This window comes from Mustela lutreola, chromosome 10 (genome assembly GCF_030435805.1).
Source record: "Mustela lutreola isolate mMusLut2 chromosome 10, mMusLut2.pri, whole genome shotgun sequence".
Taxonomy (NCBI): Eukaryota; Metazoa; Chordata; class Mammalia; order Carnivora; family Mustelidae; genus Mustela; species Mustela lutreola.
The window spans coordinates 109,245,416-109,258,704 of record NC_081299.1 but is presented as its reverse complement, the minus strand read 5'-3'; the positions used below and the strand labels follow the sequence as shown (position 1 = coordinate 109,258,704).

Sequence of the window (13,289 nt, the reverse complement as noted above, 5' to 3'; positions counted from 1 at the left end):
ACATCACACATCAGAAAGCCGCCAGTGGAGTGGAGGCAGGCCAAGCCCAGCTTCGGGAGCCGCTCCAACAGAACTCACCCCAAGGAACTTCCTCCAGCCCTCTCCCTCCCTCCACCTCGGGTCTCCCCAGTTCCCTAGGGTCGGCCCCTCCCCCCAACCGTCCCTCCCCTCCCCCACAACCCTCTGGCCACCCCCGTTCGTCCTAGCGCCCTCAGCCCCAACTACTGCCCAGGAGCCCTGGGTCTCCTCAGCTGCCAACCCTCTCAGCCCCTCCTCCTTTAGAGGCGCCCTAGTCCTTAGTCTACTCACCGGGGTTAGCAGCAGTCGCCGCCATGGCCGTAGATGCCACTGCCGTCGCGCCACCCCCCCAGTGGGAGGAGCCGTCGCCACCGAACCGGGGGAGGGGGAGGGGAGAGCCACTCCCCAGATGCGGCGCCCCGCTGCCGCCGCCGCCACTGCGGAATCAAAGATGGCGGCTGTGGCAACCCCCCCCCCCACCGGCCCCAGCCCCTACGGAGGGTTGACCCCGCCCATAGAGTGGGTGGAGTCATTCCCCACCCACACCTCAGCCCTCCTGCTCTGAGAAACTGACCAATGAAAATGCCAAGAGGTTGGGCTAGCCACTGTGCCCGCCGGTCCATTGGAGGAGGGCGGGCAAAAAAGAAGTCCAGCTGTCTCTCTAATCCCGCCTCCTGTGCGTCAAAGGTCAGTGATCGAGTGACGTAAGTGAAAAAAATTTTACTAAAAATCTCGGGTAGGTGGTGGATTCCCCGGGCTCACAACTAACTGTGCGGACGAGTAAATCCTCTTTAGGTGCTCTAATGCTTCAACTTTACACAGTGATTTGTAATCCTTTCTAGAATTTGGTCTTCCTTTCAGGACCTTTGTCCCTGGTGAAAAAAAACTCAATAACTAATTTTTGAGTGCCTGGTATGGAATTCAGTCGTGGAAAACAATCTGGGCGCTTAAGGTGAGGGAGATACCGACAGCCAAAACAGAAGGCAATGTATGAAGCAGGTATTTTGATGAAGAGTGGGATGACTTCCTTTGGTCAATGATAGGGACATAATGATGGGTTTTTAGTAGGAAAGTGATAAGATGAGGACTGAACAGATTTTTTAATAATAGGAAGCACTAAGCATTCGAGCCAGACGCTACCCAAACTGTCTTGTGTGTTTACTCATTTAATCATCACAACACGTAATGTAGATTCTATTACTATTTTCCATTTTGCAGATAAGAAAACAAAGAGATTAAGCAAGTGATAACTGGTAAGTAATGGCGTGCGATGCAAACTGAAGAACTCTGACTCTAGGAACAAGTTTTAACACTACAAGATACTGCCACCTTTACATGTATTTCTCAAATTATTTAATATAAATTTAAATCAAATTTTAACAAATTCCATTACACTATTGAGCATATTCACATTCTTATAGGTTACATATGGACTACAAAGATTACATTGATCCTTTTCTCTCATTATTTAACAGTACAATTTATCTCTATTGAGATATTTTAACATAATTTGTATATTATTGTTTACATTGTTAAAATTATTTTGCACTTTGTTGCTATTTTGTTGTGTTGTATTTCCTGTTCATCAAAAAAGAAAAATTATCCACTCAAAAGAAGTTTGCTGGGACACCTGGGTGGCTCAGTGGGTTAAGCCTCTGCCTTTGGCTCAAGTCATAATCTCAGGGTCCTAGGCAGAGAGCCTGCTTCCCTTCCTCTTTGGCTGCCTGCCTGTACCTACTTGTGATCTCTATCTGTCAGATGAATAAATAAAATCTTAAAAAAAAAAAAAAAAAGGAGTAAGCTGACACATAAGGAGTAGTGATGTAACAATTTCAATTCAAAATTGTGTGGTAAAGGTAGCTAGCTATTAAACAAGACTACAGTTCAGATATAGACTGCAAGTTTTGTTCCTTTACATAAGTTAATCCAAGCAGTGATAAATAAATGAATAAATAAAAATGTAAGTAGAGGGGCGCCTGGGTGGCTCAGTGGTTTAAGCCTCTGCCTTCGGCTCAGGTCATGATCTCAGGGTCCTGGGATCGAGTCCCGCATCGGGCTCTCTGCTCAGCGGGGAGCCTGCTTCCTCCTCTCTCTCTGCCTGTCTCTCTGCCTACTTGTGATTTCTCTCTGTCAAATAAATAAATAAAATCTTTAAAAATATATATATATATAAGTAGAAAATAGAACTATGACTATCTGTGGGACACCTGGATAACTTCATTGGTTAAGCAGTTAAGCGTCTTCCTTTCTGCTCAGGTCATGATCTCAGGGTCCTGGGATCCAGCCTCATGTTAGGCTCCCTGCTCAGTGGAGAGCCTGCATCTCCTTTTCTCTCTGCCTCTCCCTGGCTCATGCTGCTCTCTTTCTATCTCAGGGAAATAAATAAAATAAAAAAAAAAAAAAAAAAAGGAAGGGAAGAAGAAAAATACAACTATGGACATCTAAAAATTGGATTTTATTGGACCAGTAATCTATCAGTTCACTGCCCTTGGCTGTTAGGAACTTTTGCCAAACAGTGACTCAAAAAGCCATCAAAGCTTACAAGTCATTTTTGAACTAAACATAATAACCTCATTGCCTTGTAAAATGTATTTTTCTAGAATGAATGTAAAATAATGTTTTCCAGTATGAAATGAATGAATTTGTGGATTAAAAAAATATCAAGTAACATCCCTGGTTAAAAAAATGGCAAAACTCATTTTTGTTTCAGTGACGCTTGTATAACTAGCTACAGATGTTTTGCTTGGAGAAAGTATAACAAGCTACTGGCAAAAATCCCTGATCAAATACCACATAAAATCATGCATAGTATGCAACACAAAAAGGCAATATTAGCCCTGTACTTCCGAACAGTTGGACACCACTGAGGCACATAATATGAATCATTTCATAGCATATATGCAGTACATAAGGAAAAATGCCCAGAAACTTCTTGTTTGGCTTATCATTCAAAATTGAAGCTACACTAATTCTAAAAGATATATACACTTCTGTGTTTAATGCAGCATTATTTGCAATAGCCAAGATACAGAAGCAACTCAAATATTCAACAACAGATGAATGGATAAAGATGTGGTATACAATGGAATATTACTCACCTTTAAAAAAGAATGAAATCTTGCCATTTGCATAGGTGGATCTAGAGGGTAAAATTCTAAATGAAATAAAATAAGTCAGTCAAAGACAAATACTATATGATTTCACTCGTATGTGGAATTTAAGTAACAAATGAACAATGAAAAAAAGAGACAAAAAAATCAGACTCTTAAAATATACAGAACAAACTGGTGGTTGCCAGAAGGGAGGTTGGGGTGGAAGGTAGAGAAATGAGTGAAATAGGTGAAGAGGATTAAAAGTACACTTACTGTGGTGATCACTACCACAGTGAGATACCAACTCACACCAGTCGGAAGGGCTAAAATTAATATGTCAGGAAATTACAGATGTTGACGAGGATGCAGAAAAAGGGGAACCCTCTTAAACTGTTGGTGGTAATACAAGATGGTGCAGCCACTCTGGAAAACAGCATGGAGGTTCCTCAAAAAGTTGAAAATAGAGTTACCCTATGACCTAGCAATTGCACTACTTGGGTATTTACCCCAAAGATACAAATGTAATCCAAAGGGGCATCTTCCACCCCAATGTTTATAGTAGCAAAGTCCACAATAGCCGAACTATGGAAAGAGCCCAGATGTCCATCAACAGATAAATGGATAAAGAAGATATGGGGTATGCATGTGTGTGTGCGCACACGTGCGCGCATATGAGTATTATGCAGCCACCAAGAAAAATGATAATCTTACATTTACAATGACGTGCATGGAACTAGAGGGTATTATGCTAAGCGAAATAAGTCAATCAGAGAAAGACAATTATCTTATGATCTCACCGATACGTGGAATTTGAGAAACAAGGCGGAGGATCATAGGGGAAGAGAGGAAAAAATGAAACAAGAAGAAACCAGAGAGGGAGACAAACCATAAGAGACTCTTAATCTCAGGAAACAAACTGAGGGTTGCTGCAGTGGAGGGCGATGGGGGGGTTGAAGGGATGGGGTGGCTGGGTGATGGACATTGGGGAGGATATGTTGTTATGGTGAGTGCTGTGTATTTTGTAAGACTGATGAATCACAGACCTATACCCCTGAAACAAATAATACATTATATGTTAATAAAAATAAAGTTGAAAAAAGACTAAAATATTCTATTAATATGTATATACTTTTTAAAAGGACTGCTTTAGAGGAACTCACTATATAAGATATGCAAAAATTGGAAAATTTTAACTCAACTTGTTTTAACAAAAAATGCAGTTGTGACCAATTCAGAATTGTGATTCATTTTTCCTTTCTTGTGTTACTGTTTAATTGTTCTGATTGTCTATGCTACTTAAGTATTTATTCTTATACTCTTTTTTGCTAGAAAATGGTGTACAATAAAATGATGTGTCAAACCTTAAAAAAAAGAATTGTTGAATTACTATCTTATATACCTGAAATATAGTGGAATTCAAAAATAAATAAAAATTTGTTTAAAAATAAAGTAAAAATCTATTGCTATAGTATGATATATGTCATAATAAAGATAAGAAAAAAAACTTTTGGAAGGATACACAGAAAGCCATTACCTACACTTAGTTCTGAGGCAACAAATTGCAGTCTAAATGGGAAAAACACTTACTTTCCACTAAGATTTTTTTGATATTTCAAAAGGTAAAAATTATATGTAGGTTGGGAGAATGCTAAGAGAAATAAAAATATTGGCACAGTAAAAAAAAAAAAATTGAAGTTGCAGAACAGGACATTTTCATTCAGAAAAAAATTCATTTAAAAAATAATTATTTTGAGGGGCGCCTGGGTGGCTCAGTGGGTTAAAGCCTCTGCCTTCAGCTCAGGTCATGATCCCAGAGTCCTGGGATCGAGTCCCACATTGGGCTCTCTGCTCTGCGGGGAACCTGCTTCCTCCTCTCTCTCTGCCTGCCTCTCTGCCTATCTCTGTCAAATAAATAAATAAAATATTTAAAAAATAAAAACATAATAATAATAAATAACTCTTTTGGGGAGGTGCCTGTGTGGCTCAGTGGGTTAAGCCTCTGCCTTCGGCTCAGGTCATGATCTCTGGGTCCTGGGATCAAGCCCCACATCAGGCTGTCTGCTCAGCAAGGAGCCGGCCTCTCCCCTCTCTCAGCCTGCCACTCTGCCTATTTGTGGTCTCTCTCTGTCAAATAAATAAATAAAATCTTTAAAAATAAATAAATAAAAATAAAAAAATTATTTTGTGAGGTATGAGAAAGTCTGAAAAAGATATCTTGGGATCAGCACTGAAGGAGCTGTAACCTTCAGTGTAGAAAGGTCATTATTCCTATAATAAACAAAATGTCAGTCCACTTTCTGTTTTATTCAAAGAACAGTTGGTAGCCAAATAGCATTCCTCCTGATTCTGATAAAGCATAGAACAAGTTAATACAAACTGTAAATATAGTAAAATAATAGCCAATAAGCATAATCTCTGAGAAGAAATAGGTAAATATTAGAAGAGAGCTTTTTCTGTAGTGAAGTGAGATAAGTAATGTGGAAGATGTTTTCACAAATTTTTGAATAATGACTGAAGTAAAAGATGCCCTTTCAGGATGCTCAGGTCATGATCCTAGCATCCTAGGATCAAGTCCTGCATGGGACTCCTTGCTCAGTGGGGAGCCTGCTTCTCCCTCTGCCTACCACTCCCCCTGCTTGTGCCCTCTCTCTTTCTCTCTCTGACAAATACATAAATAAAATCTTTTTTTTTTAAAGAAAATCCCTTTTCTCCCATAAGATAATACTAACAAAAACCTTTTTTTCAAGTACATTTATCTGAGCCCTGTTTTCATTATTTTTATTAGCTTGAATTTATTACTTCAAGTCCTAAGTGACCTGATTTTTTTTGTTTCCAAATGAATACTTTATCAGATCGTTTGAACATTAAATTTATCCTCCTTTACAATCCAAAATAGTTTCCTGAAGTTTGCTCTATGTGCTTACTTTGCTTATTTGTTTTCTAAACTCTTTGGCACAATTTCTGGGGGTTCAGACCGCCATGATACAGGTCAGGAGAGAACTTTTCTTTTGGGCTGCCAATTCTGATAAATGCCACAATTTTTAATCTTAAGAACAAAGTATCAGGATTTTCTAAGAAAACCAGACTATTATGCAAATGCCTTGACTGTGAAGAGTTTATTATTTCTCAATACACGATAATTTTGTTTCTTCATCAGAAGAAAAAAAAGGCATGACACGTTATTGAACGTATTTTGAACCACATCAAACTGTTACAGTCGAATGGGGAAAAAATACTTTCAGAGTTGAATGCAACCCTTGCAACAGCATACAATGCCTGCTCTCTCCCACGTTGAAACATTCAACTTTAGAGGTTGCTGTATGCCCTCTGCATAAGATCTAACAAACTACTGAAAGCCACCTTCAATTAAAAACTCTATAATTCTAGGTCCATGTTAGATCCAGCTCTTCAGAAATTATCTGAATGAGTGGTAGCCATCACCCACTGCAGTACCTGACAAATTCAGATTTTCTAATTTTAATAGAAATGAAAATTTAAAAGCTGGTTAAGAAATGACCTACTGTGGGTCACCTGGGTGGCTCAGTCGGTTGAGCATCTACCTTCAGCATGACCGCAGGTCATGACCTGAGCTGAAGGTAGATGTTCAACCGACTGAGCCACCCAGGTGGCTCCCTACCAAGGACGGAGCCTGACGCAGGGCTCCATCCCAGGATGATGCTGGGATCACAATCTGAGCTAAAGGCAGACACTTGACGACTGAGCCACCCAGGCGCCCCCCACATCAAGCTTCTTGCCCAGCGAGGCACCTGCTTCTCCTTCTGCCTGCCTCTCTCTCACTTTCTCTATCTCTGACAAATAAATAAATCTTAAAAAAACAAAAACAAAACAAAACACACACACACACACACACAAAAACAGGCTGGCCAGTCAACTTAAACTTCAGATAAATAACAAATGACTTTTTTAGTATAAGTATGCTCTAAATATTGCATAGGAAATATTTATATTTTTTAAAAAGTCATCTTTTGGGACACCTGAATGGCTTAGTTGGTTAAGCATCTGCCTTGGGCTCAGATCATGATGCCAGAACCCTGGGGTAGAGCCCTGCAGTAGGCTCTCTGCTCAATGGAGAGCCTGTTTCTCCCTCTACCTAATGCTCCCCTGCTTTTGCTCTCTCTCTCTCTCTCTCTCTCTCTCTCGCTCTATCTCATAAATAAAATATTTAAAAATTTTTAAAAATTAAAAGATCATCCTTTATCCAGAAACCCTATTCCTGGAGGTTAAAATTTTAAGGAAGAGTAATCCAGATTATTTGGGGGGGTGGGCAGAGACTAGAAACAGAAAATCCACTTAGGTAAATAACTACTACAGAAATCCAGGGGAGGGGCCCCTGGGTGGCTCAGTGGGCCTCTGCCTTCGGCTCAGGTTGTGATCTCGGGGTCCTGGGATCGAGCCCTGCTCAGCAGGGAGCCTGCTCCCCCCACCGCCCCCTCCCGCCTCTCTGCCTACTTGTGATCTCTTTCAAATAAATAAATAAAATCTTTAAAAAAAAAAAAAAAGAAATCCAGGGAAACAATTACAAGGATGAGACATAGGTCAGTGAAGCTGAAAAGATAATGATTGCCATAAATACTGTTGTGACAAAATAAGGTTTGCCATGGGATTCTATGCATAGGGAGTGAAAGGAAGTGGTGATGTCAAAGAAAGCTTTTGGATGATCTCAATATCAGAGACTGGTGATGCAGGAAACAGAGGCAGAAGAAAATTTATTAAATTTTCTTATTGCCTACAGCCCATCGACAAGTCCTTGAAATAGTCAGAGTGACTTTATTCTAGGAACTCAGCTGCCTCCATGCTAATACTTTGCTAATACTTTACTAATAGTTTGCTAAGGGTGAAAGGCCATCTTAGCCCAACCCCCAAGATCCTGTAAGTCTACCTTAACATATAAAAATTACTGTGGAAACTTCCTTTATCTCTACCCGCCAAGATACATATTGGCAATCATCCCCCAAGTATATGACCCACCAATATACATCTGAAGGGTCTCATGACTTGGGTTTTACTAGACAGTAAAAAATGACCTTTTCCAAACAATAGCTAGCCCCCTAAAAGTCCTGGAAACCTTCCTTCCAAAATTCTTTAGAGACTCACATTCTCCCTAACCCCCTCCCAGTGTGAAAGTTTATAATAGGCCACTCCTCATGACCCTGGTGTAGATTTTTCTGCCCACAGGTCCTATCCCCATGGTTTAATAAAATCACCTTTTCCACCAAAGACATCTCAAGAATTCTTTCTTAGCCATCGGCTTTGAACCCTAATGTCTTTTCCTAACTGGAAGTTCAGGTTTCTTTGGTTGAAATTTATTTGTTGAATTGGTTGGTTGGGACTTCCAGGTAAAAATGCTTATTAAGCATATGAAATCATAGGGCATCTTCCCAAAAGAGAGATTGGGATCTAGACCTAAAGTTATGCATTAGTGCAAGAGACTGTAGTTGCAGAAAATGACAGCACCTTAGTTAAAAGAGATAAGCAAAAGGACGCAAAGAATGCTTCATGAAATACCTGTTTCAGGCGTCTGAGAAAAGTCAACTATTCAAGATGGAAGCAGAGATCAATAAGATGGAACTTATGTTCCAGAAAGCTGACTCTGATCTGGATTATATTCAGTACAGACTGGAATATGAAATCAAGACTAATCATCCTGATTCAACAGGCAAGAAAAATCCCTCTATACTCTTAAAAGAATTGTTAGCAATAAAGTCTCAATATCAAGCTTTGCAAGCACACGTTAAACCAATTGCTGTCAAGCAGAAAGAGACTAAGAGCTGTGTTTGTGCTACTGTTCTTAATGACCATAACACAACACTACAAAGCAACCAGACCTGGGGCTATCACCATGGACTAAAGAAGAGAAAACTGCAGCAGAGCAATTAAAGTCTCACACATCAAACTTATGAAGAATAGACTTGCAAAAGAGAACTCTCATGGAGAAGAGATCCACTCCAGAAAAATTTAGGAAGGTGTCTTGTTAGCACTTAATGACTAGAGGTGGGGGGATGGCAAAGGAGAAGGCGATTTGGCTTGAGTGATTAGGTAGTTGATACCTTTCACAAAAGAGAGCCGTATAGAAAGGGAAGATATTAATTAATAAAGTTCAGCCAAAAAGATGGAATGGGAATCAAGGGATTTTTAAAATATATGCACACATACTTAGTCTTATAATTTCAGGCAAGGAAGTTTCTTAACGCTATTTTGCATCTGTTTTTGTGTAACTGGGATAACATAGATGTTCTGACCTATTGTAAAAGAATATTTATGTACTATCAGTCAGTCAAATGTGAATGGACATGCTTCAGAAATTAAAGGATAGAAAAGAGAGAGAAAAATATCTGTTTCAGATGATGGAAGAAAGAAGACGGAGTCTGGAAAGAGCAGGACAATATAAGCCAATAGAGTTTCAAGATAAAAGAGTTTGGGCAGCAGCACATGTTCAGAGATGAGAAACAAATCTAAGGAGAGTAGATGGAGTGGAAACCATGGTTCAAGTGAGTGAGGAACGTATAGAAAGTGAGTAAATATAGGCAGATAGTTAGCATATGACACTTTTTCAAGAAACATGGCAATGAAGAAAAACTAATCAAATGGTACCTGGGAGGCGAGGTAGGATGGGGTAGGAATAGAAAATTATGTCTTGTGAAAGTGGCAAATTAAAGATGAAGAAAATATATATGCCCAAGAAAACAAGTAAGACTGGTGCTGGGGGAGACAAGGAAACAAGTTAGGGCTGTGTGTGGAAGTATTACTCTCAGAAAAATCAAGGCACCTTTTTAGAGAAAATGTGTATAGACATTTTGAAGTGGAAGAGGGAGAAGCTGACAACTCACGTGCAGTGGCTTTGATTCTCAAAGAATAATAATAAGTCAAACTGCTACGAACAAGAGGTAGAGATGGTGTTGGTTCTAGCTTTAGAGATGTGCGTAATTTGGGGAAGTGTGTGACTAAAATTGTATGAAGAAAAAGGTATAAATGTTCATGAAACTACGGAGCATTTCTCTGCCAACACCCAGAAGCTAGAGGAAAGAAAGTAAGCAGAGGAATTACCCAGAATTGGAGTACTGATTGACAAATTAGATTAGTATCTTGAGATGGAAGATTCTAGAGCCCCAGAAGAAGGAGATGAGACAGGGAAACAAGAGAAGCTAGAAGGAGTTTGTTGGGCTGAGGAGAGAGGTTAAATTCTGGAAGCTGATGTTGACAGCAGCTTCAAAAGTGAAGGAGTGGGAGTAGCAAAGGATGGGAAATGAGAATATGTATCCAAAAAAATTATAAGTAAAAATATATTGTTAGGACGCCTTTGTGGCTCAGTCGGTTAAGTGTCTGCCTTCCACTCAGGACATGATCTTAGAGTCCTAGGATCAAGTCCCACATTGGGCTCCCTGCTCAGCAGGAAGCCTGTTTCTCCCTTTCCCTCTGTCCCTCCCCCGGCTTGTGCTCTCTCTCAAATAACTAAATAAAATCTTTTTTTTTTTTTTAAAGATTTTATTTATTCATCAGAGAGAGAGAGCACAGGCAGACAGAATGGCAGGCAGAGGCAGAGGGAGAAGCAGGCTCCCTGCCGAGCAAGAAGCCCAATGTGGGACTCAATCCCAGCACGCTGGGATCATGACCTGAGCTGAAGGCAGCTGCTTAACCAACTGAGCCACCCAGGCGTCCCCTAAATAAAATCTTTTAAAAACAAACAAACAAATAAAAGATGAATAGCCCTATGAAATAGAAGGCATAGTATAGGTATAGGAAATCTGAGTAAGATATACAAACAATAAAAACTCAAATACCATAGCAATTAGGGAAATGCAAGTTCTTAAAAACTGAGATGTTATTTTTACCTACTAACTGGACCAATACTTTAAAGATTGAGAGTAACGTATTGGCGGCACTATGAAAAAACAGGCACTTTCATACCTAGTTTGCACATTGCAGTAACCTTTTTAATGTGTAATTTGGCAGTACCTATTAAAATTCTACCTGTTTATATCCTACAACCCAGCATTTATATTTTTAATATTCTGAGGCATTTATGTCACAAAAACTTTTTCACAAATGCTCAGAGAAATATGTGCAAGGTTAGCCATTGCAATGTTGGTACACTATTAAGAAATTTTAAACAACCCAAATGCAGACTAATAGTGAAAATAAATCAGGGATATGTACATAATGGAGAACTTGCATACTTAGCAGCCATTAAAATGAATGAAGCGGATCTAAAGGTATTAAAATGGGATGATGTCCAAGGCATACTATTAAATGAAAAAAGCATAAAATAAGTATTGTCTGGAGCACCTGGGTGGCTCAGTGGGTTAAGCCTCTGCCTTTGGCTCAGGTCATGATCTCAGGGTCCTGGGATCGAGCCCCCGCATCAGGCTCTCTCCTCAGCAGGGAGCCTGCTTCCCCCTCTCTTTCTCTCTGCCTGCCTCTCTGCCTACTTGTGATCTCTCTCTCTCTCTCTGTGTCAAATAAATAAATAAAATATTTTTTTAAAATAAGTATTATCTTATAAATAATAATAATTATACTAAATATATAAATTAGAGTTGGAGAAATCCACCAAACTGTTAATAGTTTATCTCTGAAGAGTGGGATTAATAGGAGATTTCTACCTTTTCATAGTTCTGTAATTTTAATGTGCTATGACTTTATATTACCTCTATAATTATGTAAAACAGAAGTATAAAACACACACAAAAAAAGAAGTATAAAACAATTTTAAGATTCATCACTAAACAAACAGTAGCTGTTATAATGGGCCCCAAAGCCTGGTTTTGCTTCAGACTTTAGTTTTCCCTACCATGGAATTTGTGATTGTATGCTCAGGGGCAAGAGAAATTTAGAAATTAAGAAACTGAAAATATATTTAAATTGCTACATTTCGTATTATTTGGGAAGATGAAAGTGAGAACTGGAACCATACTTCATTCTCCATTCTGTCCCCAGCATCTAGTACAGTGATATATAACAGGCATGAGGAAAAAATTATTAACTATAGAACCTCTTTTAGGAGAGTTACTTTTTTTTTTTTTTTTAAAGCCCCACAGAACTTTTTTTTTTTTTTTTAATTTATTTATTTGCCAGTGATAGAGGGAGAGAAAGCGAGCAAGCACAGGCAGACAGAGAGGCAGGCAGAGGGAGAAGCAGGCTCCCTGCCGAGCAAGGAGCCCGATGTGAGACTCGATCCCAGGACGCTGGGATCATGACCTGGGCAGAAGGCAGCCGCTTAACCAACTGAGCCACCCAGGCGTCCCTAGGAGAGTTACTTTTTAAAAGTGTGATAATATTTTGAAAATGTATCTAAATTCAAAAAAATGTTTTGAGTAGTTAATATGTACATGGTATAGTTTGAGACACTCAATTCCCCATCTTAGAGCCCTGGGTTATATCTCTCCAGAACTATTTTGTATATTTATAAAGCATATTGTACATACAGACAGAAAAGAGTGTGTGTGCACCTACCTTGGCATGCAGGTGTCCCATAGAATTTTTTTTTTTTTTTTGGAACTGCATAAAACCTTAGAGGATGGGCATCTGGTTGGCTCAGTAGGTTAAGCTTCTGCATTTGGCTCGGATCATGATCTTGGGGTCCTGGGATCAAGCCAGGTGCTTGACTTCGAGCTCTTTGCTCACCAGGAGTCTGCTTCTTCTTCCCACTCTCCCTCTATGCTCTCCCAGTGTCTCTCTCATAATAAATAAATGAAATCCTTTAAAAGCAAAAACAAAAAAACCTTAGAGGAAATGGTGATAAGTTTTGCATTCAAGGTATATGTGAGCATGTATAATACCTAATACTAAGTGAAATAGTTTTGACTTTTCTGATTCAAATGTTCTAAGTAAACTCTTTTTTTTTATTTTTTTATTTTATTTATTTATTTATTTTTAAAGATTTCATTTATTTATTTGACAGACAGAGATCACAAGTAGGCAGAGAGAGAGGAAGGAGGAAGCAGGCTCCCTGCTGAGCAGAGAGCCCAACACAGGGCTCCATCCCAGGATCCTGGGATCCGAGCCGAAGGCAGAGGCTTTAACCCACTGACCCACCCAGGTGCCCCTATTTTTTTTTATTTTTTTTTAAGTTTTTTATTTAGTTAGTTGGAAGGGAGAAAGAAAAAGCAGGAGAGGGGAGAAGGTCAGAGGAAGATGCAAATTCCCCACGGAGCAGGAGCC

General features: G+C 39.5%; 1 protein-coding gene, 1 long non-coding RNA gene and 1 pseudogene across 6 annotated transcripts in view; 2 read left to right on the top strand and 1 right to left on the bottom strand.

Moving 5' to 3' along the window:
- ARNT (aryl hydrocarbon receptor nuclear translocator) overlaps positions 1–498 on the bottom strand; it is a 72,052-nt gene extending 71,554 nt beyond the window's left edge. For all 5 annotated transcript variants that reach the window (XM_059138226.1, XM_059138225.1, XM_059138227.1 and 2 more), the window contains exon 1: positions 310–498. In XM_059138226.1, coding sequence (XP_058994209.1) covers positions 310–334 — 25 coding nt within the window. In that variant the 5' untranslated portion in view covers positions 335–498. The remainder of the gene's footprint in view (positions 1–309) is intronic.
- A 208-nt stretch (positions 499–706) lies between these two features.
- LOC131810063 (uncharacterized) lies at positions 707–4,512 on the top strand. Its single transcript, XR_009345388.1, has 3 exons — positions 707–970; positions 1,237–1,271; positions 3,024–4,512. It is a non-coding gene; the product is annotated as an uncharacterized LOC131810063 (long non-coding RNA).
- A 4,154-nt stretch (positions 4,513–8,666) lies between these two features.
- On the top strand, positions 8,667–9,031 carry LOC131810460 (spindle and kinetochore-associated protein 2-like; annotated as a pseudogene).
- Positions 9,032–13,289: the final 4,258 nt, after the last annotated feature.